The sequence below is a fragment of the Kogia breviceps genome, chromosome 12 (genome assembly GCF_026419965.1).
Source record: "Kogia breviceps isolate mKogBre1 chromosome 12, mKogBre1 haplotype 1, whole genome shotgun sequence".
Taxonomy (NCBI): Eukaryota; Metazoa; Chordata; class Mammalia; order Artiodactyla; family Physeteridae; genus Kogia; species Kogia breviceps.
The window spans coordinates 25,386,566-25,408,949 of record NC_081321.1 but is presented as its reverse complement, the minus strand read 5'-3'; the positions used below and the strand labels follow the sequence as shown (position 1 = coordinate 25,408,949).

General features: G+C 42.6%; 2 protein-coding genes across 18 annotated transcripts in view; one reads left to right on the top strand and one right to left on the bottom strand.

The window, feature by feature from the left end:
* The first annotated feature begins 2,806 nt into the window (after positions 1-2,806).
* The window catches only part of YARS2 (tyrosyl-tRNA synthetase 2), a 45,687-nt gene continuing 26,109 nt past the window's right edge, over positions 2,807-22,384 (top strand). For 3 of the 5 annotated variants that reach the window (XM_059080881.2, XM_067009061.1, XM_059080880.2), the window contains exons 1-5: positions 2,807-3,635; positions 4,485-4,652; positions 15,631-15,786; positions 16,104-16,274; positions 16,885-17,162. In XM_059080881.2, the coding sequence (XP_058936864.1) occupies positions 2,854-3,635; positions 4,485-4,652; positions 15,631-15,786; positions 16,104-16,274; positions 16,885-17,044 (1,437 nt within the window). In that variant the 5' untranslated portion in view covers positions 2,807-2,853 and the 3' untranslated portion in view covers positions 17,045-17,162. The remainder of the gene's footprint in view (positions 3,636-4,484; positions 4,653-15,630; positions 15,787-16,103; positions 16,275-16,884; positions 17,163-22,384) is intronic. The other 2 variants (XM_067009063.1, XM_067009062.1) reach the window with 1 other exon arrangement.
* Positions 20,069-22,384, bottom strand: part of DNM1L (dynamin 1 like) — a 51,377-nt gene continuing 49,061 nt past the window's right edge. For 9 of the 13 annotated variants that reach the window (XM_059080875.2, XM_059080874.2, XM_059080872.2 and 6 more), the window contains 4 exons: positions 21,405-21,581; positions 21,139-21,248; positions 20,851-21,010; positions 20,069-20,322 (listed from right to left, as the gene is read on the bottom strand). In XM_059080875.2, the coding sequence (XP_058936858.1) occupies positions 20,266-20,322; positions 20,851-21,010; positions 21,139-21,248; positions 21,405-21,581 (504 nt within the window). In that variant the 3' untranslated portion in view covers positions 20,069-20,265. The remainder of the gene's footprint in view (positions 20,323-20,850; positions 21,011-21,138; positions 21,249-21,404; positions 21,582-22,384) is intronic. The other 4 variants (XM_067009055.1, XM_067009054.1, XM_067009052.1 and 1 more) reach the window with 1 other exon arrangement.

The window sequence follows — 22,384 nt, the reverse complement described above, 5'->3', positions numbered from 1 at the left end:
GAGGATATGGGGAGGGGGAAGGGTAAGCTGTGACGAAGTGAGAGACTGGCATGGACATATATACACTACCAAACATAGGGTGCTTAGCTAGTGGCAAGCAGCCGCATGGCACAGAGAGATCAGCTAGGTGGTTTGTGACCGCCTAGAGGGGCGGGATAGGGAGGATGGGAGGGAGGGAGATGCAAGAGGGAAGAGATATGGGAACATGTGTATATGTATAACTGATTCACTCTGTTATAAAGCAGAAACTAACACACCATTGTAAAGCAATTATACTCCAATAAAGATGTTAAAAAAAAAAAAGGAAATAATTTGCTGTTATTGAGCTACTGTCAAGTCTCACATAGCACCTGTTCTGTAGCACATAGCACTACCTTCTGTACCAGAGTTCACTACCAGTTCATGAAATACAACTAAATTTAAGAAGACACCAAGCAGAACTCAGATCTATAAAGATGTTATAATAAATTCTAATATCAGATAAAATTTTTCTGTTTTCCATTGTACACAAAAGTTCTTCTCCATTAAGCACAGGCAATCAAGTAATGGTGAAACAGGTATAGTTCTATAAGAAGTATGATCTCCTGAAGTGACTAAGTAACTAAACCACAATATGAAGTCATAGTTTCTGATATAAAATTACTAACATACCTGTAAAATCACAGATAGTTACTTGTCATATTAACCAGAAACCTCAAGAATGAAAGATACTCCTTTGAAAATGTTCAAATCTTCCTGTGTGTTGGTACTAAATAGGAAGCACCATCTGCTGTGTGCTCAGGAGAATTTCCTGCTACACATACTGAAATATGTCCCTGATCAAAGTCGTGTGAAACAAGACTGCAGCTAAACTGGTTATGATGGCAAATTTTAAGATATTTTGAATAGCAACATGAGAGTTAGAACATGCCCTGCTTATTTCCTTGAGGACTAGAAGGAACTGTAAATATTTTTTAATCTAGTATCTTTTAAACTGAGGCAGGAAGATAATGATAGACATTCAACGAATTACATTCAATGCAGTTTAAAATATCACTTTAATTGACAGAATGAAAATATAAATACAAAACCTTATAGCAAGAGGCTGTCTTTTACAAATAACTTTTTTTAAAGAAATGTTTCTGCCTTCAAATGTTCCTTTTCTGGAGGAAAATATTGCTGTGTCTTCATTTTCATTATCAAGATTCAGTTTGGCTCTTGCTGATATTAAATCATTCAGTTTATGTGCTTTGGGGAAAAACAATTTGGGGGGGATACAAATACATAGCCTGATGAATAGGTATCTAAAATTCCTACTGAAGTTACAGTTTGGCAGTGAGAAACTCACTTCATTGATAATCACATATACAAAGAAACTAATTTTTAAAAATAATATTTCATTCTGTCAAGTCACTTTATAATGTTAAGAAATGGAAAAGATCCTTTAGGGAACTGTTTGGAGCATGGCCCAGATGCCTGCTTCAGGACCAAGGCACTTAATCTCCCAGCCGCTGAGAGTTCTGGTTGCTGATGACTCACAGCGGGGCCTTCCACATTTAAGGACAAGATCAATAACAGGATACAAAGGCATGCCCCCTTGCCTCTAATCAGGATGACTCTGAAAGGAAATCCCAGCTCCAGAGCCCGCTATGGGGCTGCCTGAAGCCTCTATTGCAAAAGTGTTCACAGAGCAACTCCTCCCTCAGCCCAACCCTTCTTCCATCACTTCAGTACAGATGTCGTTTCCAAGGGCACACCCCAATAATTCTGCACACAAATCTCCCACTCGAGTCTCTTTCCCAGGAAACTCTATCTAAGACAGTTGGTATTGCAAGTGATCCCAGAAATGAGACTTTAAAATGGAGTTTTGGAGTTGGATCCCTGCCAGCCAGCTGCCAGACAGACCCCCATCCCTAGTGCTTGGAGGACTGTTAGCACCTGGCTATTGCTGTGCCAATATGATTACTAATTTGAATCCACTTATGCCAAAGCTGTGTCCCACTTGGTTACCTGAAACTGAAATAAATTAATAAAACGGGGCTTTCTGCATTTATTGAATTTTATCTCGTTATAGCTTGGACAAGACTGCCACCTCCTGGAGAGGCTAATGAATACTGGGGGCTGAGGTGTTCTCATCCGTTTGGAAATCTGTATTACGAAATTGCGTCTCGACGCCCACCCCGTTATCTCTCCATGAGGTTAAACCAATTCCTGACCCCTCACAACTTCTGTGAACAAATTTTTGCATAGGACCGAGATTTCAAACAACTTGCGCAACAAACCTTATTTTTACGTGAAAGTTTAAACAAAAGCTAATATTTTAGAACGCTCAATATGTTCCAGGTGCCTTAATTCTTAATTCTCACAACAGCCATCTGAGATAGGAACTATTATCATAAACATAACCAAGTCACGGATGAGGAAATTAAGTTTTATTTACTTTTTTTTTTTTTTTTGCAATACACAGGCCTCTCACTGCTGTGGCCTCTCCCGCTGCAGAGCACAGGCTCCGGACGCGCAGGCTCAGCGGCCAAGGCTCACGGGCCCAGCCGCTCCGCGGCACGTGGGATCTTCCCGGACCGGGGCACGAACCCGCGTCCCCTGCATCGGCAGGCGGACTCTCAACCACTGCGCCACCGGGGAAGCCCAGGAAATTAAGTTTTAGGGTATTTAAGGTGACCAGACTTTTAAGCGGAAACTGCACCCAGGTAGTCAGAACTCCAAGGCTGCAGAGCTCCGTAACTAACCGCCCAGCCCCACCTAGGCATGCGCAGAAAGAAACACAAGTAAATTACGTAGGAATTGTAGGAGGCACGCACTGAGGGGTGTGGTCGGCCTCTAAGATCCCAGCATTCCCTTCGTGCCGCCGCTAACATGGCGGCGTCCATTTTGCGGCGCGTTTCCCGTGGCCGGGGGCTTGGTATCCCAGGCCTGTCAGGAGTCTTACCCCTGGGGCTGCGTGAGGCTCACTCGGGCGCTCAGGAGTTGCTGGCGATGCAGAAGGCTCGGGGTCTGTTCAAGGAGTTCTTCCCTGAGAGGGGTACGAAGACAGAGCTCCCAGAGCTCTTCGACCGTGGCACGGCGGGCAATTTTCCACAGACCGTCTACTGCGGCTTCGACCCCACGGCCGACTCGCTTCATGTGGGGCACCTGCTGGCGCTGTTGGGCCTGTTTCACTTCCAGCGAGCGGGCCACAACGTGATAGCCCTGGTGGGAGGAGCCACGGCGCGCCTGGGAGACCCAAGCGGCCGTACCAAGGAGCGCGAGGCGTTGGAAGCAGAACGCGTGAGAAACAACGCGCGCTCCCTGCGCCAAGGGCTCAAAGCCCTGGCGGCTAATCACCAGCAGCTCTTCGCTAATGGGCGGACCTGGGGCAACTTCACCGTGCTGGACAACTCGGCATGGTACCAGAAGCAGGACCTGGTGGACTTCCTAGCGGCAGTGGGCGGCCATTTCCGCATGGGCACGCTGCTAAGCCGGCTGAGCGTGCAGACTCGGCTCAAGAGCCCCGAAGGCATGAGTTTGGCCGAGTTTCTATACCAGGTGCTCCAGGCCTATGATTTCTACTACCTGTTCCAGCATTATAGATGCCGGGTCCAGCTGGGCGGATCTGATCAGCTGGGCAATATCATGTCCGGATACGAGTTCATCCATAAGTAAGCGCCTTTAGACCTGGAGAAATCCTAGAACAAATAATTTACACACAAATAGCGTGTTGCATTGTTAGGATTGTGAAATGACGCCCTTCGTTCCTGCCCTTGTTGGTTCTATCTCCCTTAAGGGTCCGTAATGGGATTAATTTAATATCACTGGCTAATGAGAACTAAAGGGCTGAATGAATGGTATTAGGTATGGGACAAATTATAGAGCTCTGCAGGAAATAGACCCTCCTAGTCAGGATTCGGATATGTATGTGTTTGCTGCTTTTAAGAAGGTTTTTTCTATGTTTCTGATTTGAAAGACTGCTTGTCTTCATTTATAACCTGAACGTGACTGGGCCTCCTTGAGTAGTCTCTGCTTTGCTCTGCACCTTTCGTGAAGCTAAGTGTTAGTCATTGGTTGGCATCTCCAAAAATTTTTTTTCAGCACCGAATATTTGGCGAATAATGTAGATTTCACTGGCACTTTCTTGAGGGAGATGAACTACAGGACTAGCTCATGTGCTACTGATTTTTAAAATCCCTTTAAGACACCTCTTTTAGTGTCTCTACCTGACTCCTCTTTACCTAGTTTTCTCTCCTCTTCCTACCCAACCTTTAAAAATATCCAGGCCCCAGTTATGCAGCACTTCCCCTTGGCTTGCCCAGAGTCACTGGTTCAATTGCAGTTCAGAATGACAAATGTCCAAATAGAGTGCTGTGAAAGCAGTAAGATGGACAAGAATCCAGGTTTAGGAGGTCAAGGAAGTTTTCTTAGAGCAAGAAACCAGACTGAAATCTGAGAATGATTAGCAGAACCTACCACCACTTGAGCTTAAAGCACATAATATTCTTCTTTATGCATAGGTTGACTGGAGAAGATGTATTTGGAATCTCTGTTCCTCTAATTACAAGTACAACTGGAGCGAAACTGGGAAAGTCTGCTGGCAATGCTGTGTGGCTAAACAGAGATAAGACATCTCCTTTTGAATTGTATCAGTTTTTTGTCAGGCAGCAAGATGATTTGGTAGAAAGGTGAGTACTTAATTGCTGAGAAAAATTAAGTTCATTAAAGCTCATGATAAATTTTAGCCATTGAATCTCTGTACCTTTCATAGATTTTTGGTTTTTTGGTTTGTTTTAACGTAGATTCTGTTTAAGGCTAGTACATCACAGAACATTGTAGTGAAACACTTTTTGTTGGTTAAAGCAGAAAACCACTGTGGGTGCTAGAAAACTTAGAGCCAAATTTCTGATCTCCATCTAGCAGGTTCTTAGGACATTATTGCTTGCATATTCTAGTTTTTTACTCCTTTCATCTTAAACTTGACTTTTATTTCACCTTTGTCTCTAATGTTCCTTTTCTTTAACATAAAAGAAGATCCTTTTGAAGGTCCTTTTTTAAAGTGATTTTCTCATTAATTCACAATATCTTAAACTCTTAGAAGAATATAAATTAATGAGAAGTAACCTGCAACAAAGAAAAAGTGAATTTTTCAAAAAAATATCATTTGACATAACTATCATCAAAATAACTTAGGAATAATTCTTAAAAATTTTAAAAATGTATAATACTTGCCTGCAGAACATTAAATACCACTGTTGAGCAAAAATAAAGAACTCTACATGAATGGAGAGTTCTCTTGGAGGGTAAACGCTTGAGGATTGCCAGAGGTGACCAAAAGTGGGATTTGGATGTGTGCGTAACAGTTGGTATATAGGGTAGGAAGGCCCAGGAGGTGAGAATTAAACAAGATGAGGGCCTGGAGCAAGAGTTCAGTCCATTTGGGAGACCACTTGCCTGAAATTAATTTCAGGAGTGTCTCTTTAAGGAGGCTAATGACGCTCAGGCCAGCTGCCTGGGGCTCTAGCCTAGATGGAAATTCCAAAGAATATTATGTTGGAGAGCCCTTTGTTTAATCTCTGGAGAGGTAAAGTGGGTCAGAGTCAGTATGTCTGGCGATCCAAAGGGAACGAGGATAAATTTAGTGAGGAAAGAGATTTGGGAGTTGCCCAAAGGAGTCCCGTGTAAGTATTAATGACTGTGAAGGCATATCTGGAGGCCCCAGGAGAAGTGGGTAGTGGCCATTGAAATCAACCAGCCAGTGGGAGCATGGTTGGTCTCCCCAGGGAATATGTCCCCATCTGGATATCCTCCATTGTTTGGTTTGGGAGCAGAGAATACAGTCATCTATCACAACTTTGGCTGTTGCTGAGGAGATGGGAAGTCCCCTCAATTAAGCCCAAGCTGTTAAGGCATTAATTCCTTGGTGACCCAAGGTTGTGTGGGCCCGTTTTTCAAGCTGGTAGGAAGGGTCTGTGCTAGGCAGTGGGGCGGCTTAGTGAGGGGTCTGCAGTACGGTTGAAAATGGCTTCCAGCATAGAGCAGGTAGTCTGAGCAGAAACATAAGTAACAATGATAGGAACTGGGCACTCCTTCCATGTCTGGGCCACGTGGGCTTGTCTTATATGAGAAAATTGTCCCTTAGCCATTGGCCAGACCAAACCGCGAGGCCATTAGCAATAGCCCAGGAGTCTGTGAAAATATGGATCTGCCAAAGGCCTCTTTATGGCTCCCTAAGGGCTAAGTGAACAGCTACAAGTTCTGCCACTGGGCTGAGCCGGGACTGCCTTCTTCAATTAGAGAGGTGCCTGAGACCGGGGAAATGCTGCAGCCCTCCAGCAAGCTGCAGCGCCTACATGGTGGTGCTGCCATTGGTGAAGAATATGGATTCCCTGTCCATGTCAGACAGTTGGTCCCAAGGGGCTCCCCAAGCAGCCAGAGGAAGAGGAAGGAGCTGATCATGAGGGAAGCTACACCCTCCTGTAATTTTTTTTTTGATTTTTCAGATATATAATTATAACTCTGAATCATAGTCTTCCCTACTTTTTAATTTATTTATTAATTTTGGCTGTGTTGGGTCTTTGTTGCTGTGCATTGGCTTTCTGTAGTTGCGGCGAGCGGGGGATACTCTTCGTTGCGGTGCGCAGGCTTCTCATTGTGGTGGCTTCTCTTGTGGAGCACGGGCTCTAGGCACACGGGCTTCAATAGTTGTGGCTCACGGGCTCAGTAGTTGCGGCTCCCGTGCTCTAGAGTGCAGTCTCAGTAGTTATGGTGCACGGGCTTAGCTGCTCCCTGGCATGTGGGATCTTCCCGGACCAGGGCTCAAACCTGTGTCCCCTGCATCGGCAGGTGGATTCTTAACCACTGCGCCACCAGGGACGCCCCTCCTGTAATTATTAAAGGCTTTGACATCAAGATTAGCCCTCTCCTGAAGGTACCATTTTCAATTTACCAAGGAGGCATCAGTTGTGGTGTTAAGCTTCTGCCGGAGGCATCTGTAACCGAGGGCGTTAGGGAATAGTATTGATTGGGGGCCAGTTAGGGCCTCAGTTTCTAAGAGAACTGTCGCGACCGAGGGCTCGAATTCAGGCGGCAAGGGGATGAGGAAAAAGTTTAAGAGGAAAGACTGAGGACGGGAGGGACACCAGGAGCCATTGCAAACAAGTGTCAACTTTATTGTTTATATGCACAGCTTTTATAAAATGCAGATCCAGGGAGTTCAGGGAGTTAAAGCACACTAGGTTCTGTTTAAGATTAGGTTAGTTTCTTTCTCGTGGGAACAGTCTGTCCTTCATCCTGCTAACTTCTTGATCACAATATTTCTACCGTCTCTGTTTGTACCCAAAGTTTCTATTATGACTGGGCATATTGTTCTTGACCTTGTGATAAACATTAGCAAAAAGGGGGCTTTCATCTGTCCAGAATGGGCTTCACCTGCACCTGTCATGCACTGATCACCTCGGGGAAAACGTAGGTGAAGAAGCTCAACCTTATTGAGGCATGCATGAAAGCCTGCCTCTATTTTGGGAGCCTGTGCTCAATTGGTCATTTTCCTCCAGGCCGAATACCCTTAACGGCCATGGCGCGCTCCACATCTCCCTCTATAGTTTTAAAGTGCAGTAGATGCATTTGAGCCCGAACCATGAATTGATAACTGCCGCCAGCCGCAGCGGGTCCTCAAAGTGTAGCAACAATCGACGAGAGGGGGTAGGGAACTGAACGCACCAAGGTATGGGATCAGAAGGGCACAGGCAACTGATGGTTGCAAGGCAAGTTTAATAACAAAGCATAGCCATATATATACACCCCTAAAGCAGGGAATTTGCTTAGTCACGCCTTATCGGCATCAGCTGGTTGATTGGCTTCTTGGCTTAGTCACGCCTTATAGGCATCAGCTGGTTAATTGGCTTCTCGGCTTCTCCCTCAAAGGCACCAATTTCCCCTCCAGGGTTGCTTTTCCTAGCTTTAGGGAACAACCAGGGACTCCCAGTAACTGAGCAGGTCCCTGGAGCAATTTGGCCAAAGGCCATCTCGTTTTTTACGTTCATACCATAAAGTCCAGGATGCATACCAAGGAGAGTACAGTCGGGCCCTAAGGCTTATGAGGGTCTTAATGGCGCCTTCCTCAGAGGGCAGTGCTCGCCACAGATAACGCTTCCAACAGCTCCAAAAGCAACACCAAGTAATTCCTAAACAAATAAGAAGCGCGGGTATTCCAATAAAAAACCACATAGAGTATTGCAAAAGATTAAAAGGATTGAATCCATTCAATTGGTCAAGAACCTTTTGTGCAATCTTAGCAGGGCTGACAAGGTCTAACCTAGATTTACCTATATTTTTAATATCTCTCTGCAAATCTTGTGAATCGAGACTCATGTCAGTATGGTGCCAGATACCTTGGAGATGTCTTTGTACCTGATACCAGGATGTTATATTCTGAAATTCTAATGGGGTAACACAAATGTACTGAAACCCACCGTGGCATATCAAAGACATCTGAGTTTTTAACAGTGTAAGTTGTTTTCCCAAAAATTCTACAGCTTCTTCTAATCCTTCCAGTCTGCTAAATATTTTATGATCTGTACGATCCTGTGTGGCTAATGCATGTGATACATTCTGCGCAAGATTATTAACATGTTCAGCAGTGTGAACAGTTTGAGATAATGCTATGGTGGATATGGTAGCTGTAGCTATGAGAGATATAAGTGTAGCTATTCCAGCAATCAATAACCCTGTAAATCTTCTAGTACGTGATAATAAGCCATGTAACTCTAAGGCAAATTGGTATCCGTAATCTGTATACCAAGGTCCTTGTACTTCCACAGGGACCATTACATATGGGGGTTGCATGGCAAGAAAAACAAGAGTCTGTTTGAATGTAGAAGAGGGGGCCTTAACAGGTAAGCAGTTAGTAAGTACACAATTATTACATACGATTTTATACATAACTCCATTGGTGTCATGAATAGCATGAACTTCTCCCATCCCCACCACCAGAAAAAAGGGACGAGGCACACAAGCTTGAGAAAATATAAGTCTGAGGGTACCTTCATACCAATGGGGAGAACCAGAATAATTGGTTTGCAAAGGAGCCATAGCGGCTACTAACTTCCACAAGTCAGGATGATACATTCCCTGCAAATAGGCTCCCTTTCTGGGATAGGAGCATAATCATTATAACATGAAGGTAATGAAAGGGGGGTTACTCCCAATTGTGTCCGATTAGGTTGGGCTCCTGTTGAAACTTCCTGAATTGACCAAAAGTCCCATAAGTTCGATTCTTCCTCGTCTTTGGGGTTATATCCTTACTAAATGAGATGTTTGCGTGGTCATCATGCAACCATAAACTGAAGTCTTGGTATTTGATTGAGCTTGAAAACAAATAGGCGGCTACTCTTGATGAGCAGCTCTGGTCAGTCGATGCATCTGGCCCATGGTGGGGATTCCCATTCGCGGACGCCGTCGACGGCGGCGGCGTTCTGGTGAAGTCATTCTCATTTGAGCCATGCGGGACTGGAGTTGGGAAATCCCTGGTGTAACGCTCGGGGATCCACCGCGGCGTCTCCTCATCCTGGGGGAAAACACAAACATAACCTCGGCCTTTGCGAAGGACCGGGTCAGGTCCTGGCCATTGGCCAGTCATTAAATCTTTCCATTTTACGAACAGATTGGAGGGCCCTGAGGGATTCCACTGCCTTTCTGCGGCTGTGTCCCCTGATGGATTCACATTTAAAAAATTAAGTACATATAAGGCTATAGCTAATTGTGCATGTGGGGAATAGATAAGTTTCTTATGCATAATAATACTCCCCTCTTTTAATTTTTTAAGCATTGTTTTTAAGGAGGAATTAGCCCCTTCAACAATGGCCTGACCTTGAGAGTTATATGGGATACCCGTTCGGTGAGATATAAGATACATAGTACAAAAATTATGAAAGGCAGTGGAAGTATAAGCAGAGGCATTATCAGTTTTTTTTTTTTTTTTTTCCTCCAGTACGCGGGCCTCTCACTGTTGTGGCCTCTCCCGTTGCGGAGCACAGGCTCCGGACGCTCAGGCTCAGCGGCCATGGCTCACGGGCCCAGCCGCTCCGCGGCATGTGGGATCTTCCCGGACCGGGGCACGAACCCGTGTCCCCTGCATCGGCAGGCGGATTCTCAACCACTGCGCCACCAGGGAAGCCCAATCAGTTTTAATTTGCTTTGGAATATTAAGTACAGAGAAGGCAGCGAGTAATTGGTTAGCTACATGTTTAAAAGCTTCTCCAGTTTGGGCGGTGGCAAAAATGAAACCTGAGTAAGTATCAACAATAACATGTAAAAATTTTAAATGCCCAAAAGGCTGATAAAGAGTCACATCCATTTCCAAATATCATTGGGGAGTAATCCCCTTGGATTGATTCCATGCATAGGAACATTATGATGTGTAGGACAAACTGGGCAGGTTTTAACTATTTGACGGGCTTGTTCTCTAGTTACTTTAAACCTTTTGCGTAAGGAGGCAGCATTTTCACGGAAGTGAGAATGACTTTGAGTAGCAAGTTCAAAAGGGGAGGCAAGAAAAATATGCGTGAGGGCATCAGCTAATGCATTTCCTTCGGCCAGACCTCCAGGGAGAGTACTGTGAGCCCGAATATGTTCTATAAATATAGGGGCTATACGAAGGTCTAATGTTTTTTGAACTTCCTTAAAAAGGTGAAACAATTCTTCATCAGCAGACACAATATATGCTTGTGGCAAGGCTTTTACTGCTGATACTACATATTGACTGTCTGAATAGATATTTATGGGACAAGAATATGTAGAAAGTGCTAAAGAGACAGCTTTCAATTCTGCTCTTTAACAGACATGGTGTCATATTTATAGACAGTAGTGGTTTTGTGTTTAGAAGAGGTGAATACAATAGCAATAATCCCAGTTTTGCTAGCGTCTAGAAAGACGGAGGGAGCTTTAAGAGGAATAGGGCTAATTTGAGAAAAAGGTTACAGGCACCTGTTGAAGAAACTGTAATAATTTATCAGCAGGCAGATGATATTTAATTTGTCCAGGAAAGGAAGCCAGGGCAATCTGCCATTCAAGAGAATTTTGCAACAAATTTTCTATTTTATTAGCGGTTAGCATAGGATACAATAAATAATCAGGTCCAATCCCCAGGACATAAAGCCTCTCTACTTAAGTTATCCAATAAAGAAAGAGTGAAAGGAGCAGTAGCTCCATATTGAGCAGTGGCTGTTTTTATTTCCCTCAGAACCTTAAAATTTAATGAGGAATACACTCATTGGCCAGCCTGTAAAGTTACTGGAAAAGCATGGAAAGAAGACACATCTTCCCCCAATGCTCGAGCTTGCTGCAAAGCAGCTTGAAGCGGGGATAAATCAGAAGTGGCTTTCCTATTCTGAATACTAGTTGGGACCAACAATGGAGTAGAAGCCCGACTAAGGGAAGGTGCAGGAGCAGAGGGAATAACCACGGACAGAAAAGAGCGGGGAAGCTCAGCCCTAAGTTCTTGAGGCTTCCCTGAAATAGCAGGATAAGCATCTAAATCATCATCTAAATAATTATTGGTGCCAATTTCCACCCCTTGGGAAGTAAGTATAGGAGGAGGAGGAAGAAGAGTATCAACACAAGGAGCATGAGAGGTTGTTTCCTCTGCTGGTTTCAGGACTTCGAAAGAAGACAATTGATCTTCCAATTCCTCCTTTGACTTAACCGAAACCACTTCTATCTTATGCAGAGGATCAAGGATTTCTCGAATTTGAGTCCACAAGGTCATGGTTCCAGGAGGCAAAGCAGCCGCGCCTCTAACATACAATTGATTCTTAAATTCTTGCCCCATTTTGCGCCAAGCTTTAAGATTAAGAGTACCCTCCTCCGGAAACCATGGGCATAATTCTTGCACTGTTTCGAAAAACTGTTTCAAAGCAGATTTGCAAACTGAAACTCCCTTTTCTTCTAGCAAAGCTTGTAATGCAACTATAAAATAAGTACGCTCAACAGACTGTTCTTGCCCCATTTTACTCCCATTGTCCGTGTCCCTTCTCTAGACAGGGTCCCCTTACCTGAACGTAACTTGCACAACAGTTTGCCACGTCTTTTGAGTCCCTGTTCGGGCGCCACTTGTCGCTGCCAGCACGACCGAGGGCTCGAATTCAGGCGGCAAGGGGATGAGGAAAAAGTTTAAGAGGAAAGAGTGAGGACGGGAGGGACACCAGGAGCCATTGCAAACAAGTGTCAATTTTATTGTTTATATGCACAGCTTTTATAAAATGCAGATCCAGGGAGTTCAGGGAGTTAAAGCACACTAGGTTCTGTTTAAGATTAGGTTAGTTTCTTTCTCGTGGGAACAGTCTGTCCTTCATCCTGCTAACTTCTTGATCACAATATTTCTACCGTCTCTGTTTGTACCCAAAGTTTCTATTATGACTGGGCATATTGTTCTTGACCTTGTGATAAACATTAGCAAAAAGGGGGCTTTCATCTGTCCAGAATGGGCTTCACCTGTACCTGTCATGCACTGATCACCTCGGGGAAAACGTAGGTGAAGAAGCTCAACCTTACTGAGGCATGCATGAAAGCCTGCCTCTATTTTGGGAGCCTGTGCTCAATTGGTCATTTTCCTCCAGGCCGAATACCCTTAACGGCCATGGCGTGCTCCACAGAGAACCCAGTAGAATCCTTTGGGGTTAGGCACTTAATCCAAAACCCCATAGGAAATCACGTAGACTTAGTTTGGTCCAGAGACTCCAAGGGGGCATAGTCAGATATGGTCAAGCACTGACTTGGAATGTGGAGCCAGGTGGGACTAAAGGTAGGGCTCGTTGGACTGCCTGCTGGGCAGCTTCCAAAACACATTGTTGTGCCTCGCCCCAGTGGAAGGTGGCAGACTTGCATGTGATTGTGATTGTGGCAAAGAATTAGTGAGCGGTGAGGGCGTTGCCTCCAGAACATGAAAAGGGCTGGTACCTGTTATATCTGAGTACAGTGGTGGTTTAATGAGTAATTTCCTCCATGTATAGGAGCACTGTCAGTGCTCTCCAGTGCCTTTTGAATGGTTTTGACAGTCCCCGTAAAATGTAGGAGCACTACGCCGTGATTAGAGGGAGCACTTTGTAAAAAGAATGCTCTGGACTCAGGGTCAAATGGGACTTCTTCAGGGTTAGAATAAAGAGGGGGTCACTTGAGTGAGTCTGGTCGTAGAAGTGATAAACCCGTTGGACCATGCCACTTTGCACAGCAGGAGACAGGCCTAATCTCATGTTTTCCGTTCACTGTGAGCCTTCGAATGTTGGTACTCAGCGACACTAAGCAACACCCAGGAAGCCTCCATAGGGGTTCTGGATTATCAGGGAGCTGGTGTACCTCCTCAGGAGTCTTGCAAGGCATTGGCACAAGATGTTCAGGACATTTATCGTTGTCCATTGTTTAGCAACATCACACCAGGTACTGGACCCACGATATCCCATCGAGTTTGGGGGACAAGGAGTGTCAGCAAGCCTCGACTGCATTTCCCCTTTTGCTCTGCCAGTAGTTTCCTGTTGCAAGGCTGTTCCATTCATCCAGGTTAGGAAGTGTAATCCCATTATGACCCACCAGTCCCAAGGGGAGGTCTCTCTCCTCCTTACCTATGGGAATTACCCTTTCCTCTTGCCTTTAGCTCAGAGCCTCAGCTTGGGCAGTGATAACAGGCTTGGGGTCCATTCCACCCTCATTAGCTTTCCTTGGCCTTGAGATGTGGAGGACCTTCCTGTACATTAGTACTCAATCAAGGTCTGTATAATTTGTGGCCTGATCATCTCATTAGACCACATGGCCTTGATCACTGATCGCACTGCTCTGTGGAGATCGTTGAATTACGGCAGCAGTGACGTCTTGGGATGGCTACCGCCGGCAGCACAGCAGAGGCAATATGCAAAAGACATGATAGAATGATAGACCTCCAGCCTGCATCGCTCTCCTCCCAAATGGTGTTGCCCCCCTGGGTTCGCCAGTCAGTAAACTAGTCAAAGCTAAAGGGCAATCATGCAGTCCTGCCAACTGTGCCATTGCCAGCCAGTTGCTGTGTGGGCCTCAGCCTGTTGGTAGTGATACCACAAGCTAGAAATGCCGGGGGGAACTCACCTCGGCCCATACTACTTGTAGGAGCCCTCACAGACATTTCCTGGGCCAGAACCAACCTTGTGGCTGGACCAGCGCTGTGGTCCTTATGATTGTAAGAGACATCTCAGCAGTAATCATCAGGGAACTTTAAAAAAAGATTTGTTACTTAGTTTCTGAAGGGCACATGGCACTACAGGGGCCACACAGTGAGTCAGGGATAGGGAAGGAGGGAGCGTGGACCCGGAGCTCTGCCTTTATTGGGGTGCCTAGGATTCCGCAGGTTCACTCTTCACTGGCTAATTTAAAATGTAGAGTGAGAATTAGGGAGTGGGAAAGGTGAAGAGGGGTCACTCAAGCAGTCAGTTATCTCGGCTGCCCAGGGCTTTCTGAAAGGGGACTTTCACGAGTGGCAGCAGCCCGGTTCCTTATCTGGTTGGTTTGGTACTAGCTGTGGCATACACTTGGCAGTGTGCTTATTCGAGATCGATGTCTTTGAAACGGACACCTTGGCATTAAGCAGTCAAAAGCTTAACGTCAAGCCCTTAACGTTACAGGTATAGAACCACTTGGAAAAATATGTGGCTGTGCCTACTCAGGTCAAATACTCATGACTTGTGATCAGCAGCCCGTCCCCCGGGCACATCCCTAACGGATGAGTGCACATGTGCACCAAGAGAAACACATGGGAATAGTCATGGCAGCACCATCAACCACTGTCCAAGAGGAGGAACAACACAGATATCCACACTGGAATGAATACATACATCACAAAGCATTCATAACATGGAACGTGTACTCAGCAGCTGTACACACAGCAGCATGGGTGAATCAGCAACATAGTGATGTGCCACAGTAACCAAAAAATACATACTCCGCGTGATTCTGTTTATATAGAGTCTGAAAAGAGGCAAAACTAAGTGATGCTGTTTAGGGAGGCATACTGAGATGGTAAAAATACAAAGAAAAACAAGGAAGTAATTACCATGAAAAGTCCAAAGAGTGGTTACCTTGGAGGAGTGGGGATTTGGGTAGGAGCAGCGTTGTGCACCTAGACAGGTGATCGTTACACAGCTGTTTGCTTTAGGACTCATTAAACTTTATGTCTGTTGTTGGCGTGTTTCTCTATGCTTTCACCAAAGATAAGATTTTAAAAGATGATACGTATAAAATATTTGTCAGTTTTTAAATTACAGTTTTTATTTATGGGTACATACACAGAAAACAAAAATATAAAAACATGCTTGGGAAGGATGCCCACAAATTTAGATTAGTGGTTGTCTCTGGGGCAAGAAGGAGAATATGTATGAGGTGTATGGGGCCCTCATCTACATCTATACTATTTTATGACTTTTTTAAAAAGAAAGGATTTAAAGCAAAGATGGCAAAATAGTAACACCTTCAGTCAGGGTGGTGTGTGTATCATTGTCATTTTCGGTACATTTCTGTATGTTATATTTCATAATTAAAAATAAATTCTAAAGTAAGCAGGATGTTCTTTAAAGGGTAAGGGAGCTGGAGATAAAAATTAGGTATGTTATATAAATCTAACCGGGTTTTTTTTTTTTTGTCCCAAAGGTACCTGAAGCTCTTCACTTTTCTGCCCCTTCCAGAGATTGACCACATAATGCAGCTGCATGTCAAAGAGCCAGAAAAGCGGGGTCCTCAGAAACGACTTGCTACAGAAGTAACAAAGCTTGTTCATGGACAAGAAGGGCTGGACTCTGCTAAAAGGTGGCCTCTTAGAATAATGGACACTTGATTAATTAGTTAAGAGACTGGAGAACATTTGGAGCCAATGTTTTAAGAGTCAGTTATCTTTTACCACTAACAAGGACTGTCGGTGTTAACTGCTTTAAAGTACTAGCCTACATTTACTAGAAAGAAAGATTATCCTGAATTAAGCTTATAAATTATACAAGATCAATGTTGCTGTTTGAAAAACTTTCCATCTGGAACATAATGGGTACTTCATAATTGGTTTTTGGGTGTTAGAACACATGTCTAAGTAAGCACTCAACATGATGTGGCTCTCAAAATGTGTTTTTCAGGTGTACACAAGCCCTTTATCATAGCAGCATAGAGGCACTGGAGGTCATGTCTGATCAAGAGTTAAAAGAATTGTTTAAAGAAGCTTCATTTTCTGAATTAGTTCTTGACCCTGGAACAAGCGTCCTAGATACGTGCCGCAAAGCAAATGCCATTCCAGGTGGTCCCCGAGGGTAAGATTATTTAACTTTTAGGTTCACAGTTGTAATTCACAACCTGTGTTTCCAGAGGTGGTGTTTTTCCTGATAATGGCATCTCATTCCTTGTAGAAGATAAGTTAGTCTGAGAATAAAGTGAAAACTGAGTACTTACTGCTGAAAATACCTTAAATTTTCTTTAAAATCTAGTATTACTATACTCTCTCTTGTTAAGTCTAACCTGGTCAGTTTTTTCTCCAGCATTGGAAAAGGCTTATGTTTAAGTGACCACTATTGTATAAATACACTGGGATCAGTCAGCTTAGGGATGGTCACAATTTGAGAAGATCACAAGAACAGAGGTCCTAAGTAAACAGATTCACACGCCCCTCTCACATTCAGTCTGTGTCCTCTTTATTCTGGGGAGTAGTGGGGTTGCCCAACCTATTTAAAATACTAGTTGAATTTCTCCTTCAGAACATTAAAGGAGAGGCAGAATCTAATAAACATGAAGATAACAATTCAGTGCTAAATGGTTTCAATAGGAGAGCCTTTGAAATTTAAATGAAATAATGATGTATCTGTATTATTGGGAGTGGTCAACGGTGATTAATTTATCTAGTTACTGAACATTTCTATTTTTCAGGTATCGGATGATAACAGAAGGTGGAGTCAGTATAAATCACAGACAAGTAACAAATCCTGAGAGTGTTTTAGTTGTTGGACAACATATTCTTAAGAATGGACTTTCGTTACTTAAAATAGGAAAAAGGAACTTCTACATTATAAAATGGCTTCAGCTATGATGAAAACTCCTTCCAGTGGTTCAAACTTATCCATCATTCATTCTCAAGATGTATGAATTTATACCTTCAGTTATGCAACTCAAAGACAAAGGATGGAGTGTACTCTAGGCCTCACAGTGTGAGTAATTTCATTATTTATATAGGTTGGTTAAGTTTGTGTAATAGTGGGATATTTTATTTCCCGATCCTTAAACATTAAGGACTACCACAGAAAAGCATGATTTCTAGGGTTAATCTCTATTTTAATAATTATGCTTCATGAAAAACTAAATGCTGTCTTTCCTATCCTGTCCTTGCTGTTTTGGAGATGAGGAGGAACAATGAAAAAGAGGTAGTATAAGTAATTGTGGGTACTTTTATATCAGGTGTGTATCTCAGTAGAGGTTTTTTGTTGTTTAGAAAGCAAATACAGCTCTCTGTAAAAAGGGAGAAAAGTTAGAGGAAGCCATAGCTGGCATTAGAAATTACAGTAGAAATAGTTTCTTTTCCTTGAAAAGAAGTCAGTACTTGACTTTTCAGAAAGTTTCTAATTCAGTTTTCCAGTCCCTTGACTGTGTTTCCATAAAATTAAATATACTCATAGCCTTGTTTTTTTAAATTCAGTAAAAAAAAGGTAGCAATGTCTTATAAATTTATCAACTTTTAAATTAGTTTTAAGTTTCAACTTATGTCCCCAAGCAGATTGCAGCTTGAGATGAACTGAAAAGTTAAGTAACAAACAAGATAAAATAGAGGCAAAATATATATACTAAATATCTAATCATTTGAGAATATCAAAAGACATTCCAGTAAGGGAAGTTTTCAGGTCACATTTAAAGGATTTGGAATCAAGACTTAGTTAAATTAAGCTCTACATTCTTTAGGCAGGTTGATTCTCCAGAACTATTTCCAACATCTGAAAAATCGAAGGTAATAGCGCCCCTATTTCCCCTGAGCATCAAGTGAAGCACAAACATACACACAAAATGGTTTACAATCAGATGTGTTCTAGAAAAATCTTACAGGCAGCCAAGCATAGCTTTAGAGTTCAGATTCTAGCTATTTACTACCTGGATTACTTGGTGCAAGTCATTATCTTCATATGCAAAAAATGGAGATGTAATAATACCTCAGTCAATTATGAAAATCTAAAAAGAAGAAAGTCATAAAACTTTCATACAGTATAAGCTGTATTGCTATGTTCCAAAGTAGATTTATATGTTAAAAAAGCTATAGTTTATCTAAACCTTCTTCTAAGAGTAAAGTTAGGAAGAATTCATTTATTGACAAACTTTAATGTCACTTCATACCAGCAACTTTATTTACATAGTAAGAACATACAGGTATCCATTATAAATGTCAGAGATCATCTCTGCATTTCAGAACTTTACTCAGTTTAAGTGTCAACAAAAGGAGGTTTTCTCTTTGCATACCTCTTGTCTCTGTTTTTCTTTGTACATGGTGTGTAGTACTAGCAAGTGCATTATCATAGCAGGTAATGTTTTCAATTTGAAATTTGCTGGAGAAAGGTGCATTGTAAGTTTTCTTCCCCCCTTACAAATTAAAAGAGCTAGACTAGAATGGAAGTCATCTGATCTATCTGAAATAAGTAAATCATGGATGGCTATAGTTTCAAAACTGATGTTTAATAATGGCAGAGTGATTTTAAAGTATGCTAATAAACATTCTGGAAGCATGTATTCTATGAAGATGGTGCTGCTAAGTATAAGTAGTACCATATATCAGACTGAATCTTTTTTTTAATGGTTTTTTTTTTTTTTTTGGCGGTACGTGGGCCTCTCACTGCTGTGGCCTCTCCCGTTGCGGAGCACAGGCTCCGGACGCGCAGGCTCAGCGGCCATGGCTCACGGGCCCAGCCGCTCCGCGGCACGTGGGATCTTCCCGGACCGGGGCATGAACCCGCGTCTCTTGCATCGGCAGGCGGACTCTCAACCACTGCGCCACCAGGGAAGCCCTTTTTTTTTTAAATGTTCGAGATCAGTTGCTGAGTCTCGTGTCTCTTGGTACAGTAAATGAGTGCCATTAGCTAAGAGTAACAGACATATTCATATGTTCCTGCCAATAGTCCTTCATAAGTGTCGTAACTTAAAAATAGACTTTAATATCTGCAATATGTAATTTATCATTTTAAAACTTATAATGTAATTCATATCAAGAATCACCTGGGGAATTTTGGTAAAATGTGTATATGTTCTAAACCTTACTCCCAACCCCCTGAAAGCCTTTAGGAGTATAGAATAGAAAGTATTACTTTCTATTCTAATGTACTTTGTTGGTGTGAAGCAAAAGTAACTATTAACAACTAATAGGAAGAAGATACACTTAAAATCACCACAGTTTTTAGTTTTAAGTCCCACCTCCAAGTGAATCTTGAAGCACGGTCTGAGGGCTCCAATTTAAAAATGTATCTGAATTATTACTATTATATTTGAAAACCAAGGGGAATTTATTAGGACTTCTGAAAATTAAAAGGAAAGATGGTCATTACCAAGTCTTACTAAATAATCAAGGCTAGACGTTCTTAATGCAGGAAAACATAATTCATGCTTCCAGGTTTAAGTAAGATCGAAGATATTGTAATTTTTAACGCACCAGGGGAATGTGGACCCAGAAGTGCAAGGACTGTAGCTACACATTATGCACATCACATCATTGTCAATGTTACAGATCCTCTTGTGTGTTCAGCTTTCTTACAAACACATCAAATGTTTCAGAGAAGCTCAATAAAACTAAATCAAAGAACAGGTGGAACAGATGACTGACTCTACTGAGTAACTTGTCAACCCACCTCTTTCAAAGCCAGTTCGGTTTAAATAATAGTGCATGCATTATAGTCATATGACATGGTGTCTTGGTGCATTCTTCTTGAAGGGCTATGGCAGCAGCTTTAAGACTACTAGCAGATTACACAGGTCATCTCATCCACAGACAAACTGCTTGTACAACTAGAACGATTAACAGTTCTTTTTACGTTCAGATGAAACTGTCACAAGACAGATGATGTATTTTATATATACTAGGAAATTTTAGAAACAGCCATTTATTATTTGGATTAAATGTGTGATTCGTTCTGCAATACAGAGTATAATTTTCAGTTTATAGCCAGTCTTCACATGAGCAGATTCATACCATTGCAATACATAGGAGTTCATAAATAAAATTCTACTCAAGTAGGCAGTTAACTAGCAAGTCAGTGAAGTCTCAGTATTACATAGTTCTCTTCACCAAAGATGAGTCTCTCGGATTTCAGCAATAATTTGACTGGCTCCTTGTAATGCCTGCATTAAATAAAATTATAAAAATTATAAATGCTTAAGTTATAATAACAAGGAATATCAAAGAAAGAATCTGAATTAATGTGGGATAACCTCTCCACTTTATATGTGGTTGATTTACACTAACTAGTATCTTCTCTGAAATTTGAATCCAATCAAGTGCCAACAGAAAAAAAGATTAGCCATCATACAAAGACTACATATATGTATCTTCCAAGGATCAGAATGCTTTTTTTTTTTTTTTTTTTTTTTTTTTTTTTTTTGCGGTACACTGGCCTCTCACTGCTGTGGCCTCTCCCATTGCTGAGCACAGGCTCCGGACGCGCAGGCTCAGCGGCCATGGCTCACAGGCCCAGCTGCTCTGCGGCATGTGGGATCCTCCTGGACCGGGACACGAACCCGTGTCCCCTGCATCGGCAGGCGGACTCTCAACCACTGCGCCACCAGGGAAGCCCCCAGAATGCATTTTAAACAATAAATGTTTATACCTACAACCCAAGTAAGAAAATTCAGAAAAATTCACAGTAATACCTTTAGCATATCAGCTGCTTCTTTCCTGCGCTGTGCCATGTCCTCAGATTCAGTCAGAAGATCATCCAATAAGGATGATTTATACAGCTGTCCTACTAACTCACTCTGAAGAGTATCTTTTACATGATTAACCAAAAAATGCATTACTGCCTTTGGCACACTGCAAAACAATCATAACCATTTGATTTAGAATAAAAACCTAAATTTTAAAAAATATGTGTATTTTCAAAACAGATTATGAAATCATCTCGCAGTATTCTAGTCTGATTTATATAACATAGTACTAACCTGTCTTGAATATTCTTTCTGACAATAAGAAAATAAGATTTGATGAGTCGTTCAATAACTTCACAGTCTCGCTGTTCACGGGCAGATAGTTTTCGTGCAACAGGAACTGGCTAAATGGGGTGACGGGGAGAAAAGTTACTTTTGTGCCATTTTGAAATGACAACATTTAACATTCAGTAAGTTTTTGAGACTTCAGTTCCTTTTGTCTTTTAAAGTGTTTTCCTGGTAATTTGGTTATTTGTCCTCAAGCAAATTCTGCAGCTTACCACATCCAGCAAATTCACAGCATGGCCTTTTTGTGGACTGGCTGGCATAATTGGAATTGGTTTTGATTTTTCCTCAGCTAGTAACTCCTCAGCTTTTGAAGTTTTCAGCATTCCTCTCCAGTTGCCTGTTGTTGGTTCTTGAACACAATCTCCAACGCCACCACCTCCAGATGCAACCTGAAAAAACATGTCCCAAAACCTATACCAACCATATCAAACTGATATTAACTAAACAAAGTTAATTTCCTTTGACTGTAACCACCTGGAGTTTAATCTATTCAGAGAGATGGCAAGATCAGAAAGAGATGATGCAGTGGCATGTATAACTGGAACCCTGAGCTGTCTAAATAAGAGGTTCGGACTTCCCTGGTGGTGCAGTGGTTAAGAATCCACCTGCCAGTGTAGGGGATATGGGTTCAAGCCATGATCCAGGAAGATCCCGCATGCCGTGAAGCAGCTAAGCCTGTGCGCCACAACTAGTGAGCCTGAGCTCTAGAGCCCGCAAGCCACAACTACTGAGCCCTCGTGCCACAACTACTGAAGCCCACGATGCCTAGAGCCTGTGCTCCACAACAAAGAGAAGCCACCGCAGTGAGAAGCCCGCACACTGCAACGAAGAGTAGCCCCCACTTGCCGCAACTAGAGAAAGCCCACACGCAGCAACGAAGACACAACACAGCCCCAAAAAAAGTGTATTTGTAAAAAAAACATAATGGCAGAAGTAACACTGTGGTTTATAAATAAATAAATAAGAGGTTAAATTCCTTTTTTATTATTTGCTGACTTCTCAAAATGTTTCCTCTCCTCCAACTCCTCTAACACTAGAGATTGTGGAAAAAGTAGAAGCTGCCCTTTAAAGCAGGACTGCTCATTAAAAGCACAAGAAAAACCAGAACTGCTATTCACATTATTTCTTCGAAGTAACTTTAAACACTGTTGAACTATGATCTCTCTGAAAGTTCAATGAACTCATTCTCCAA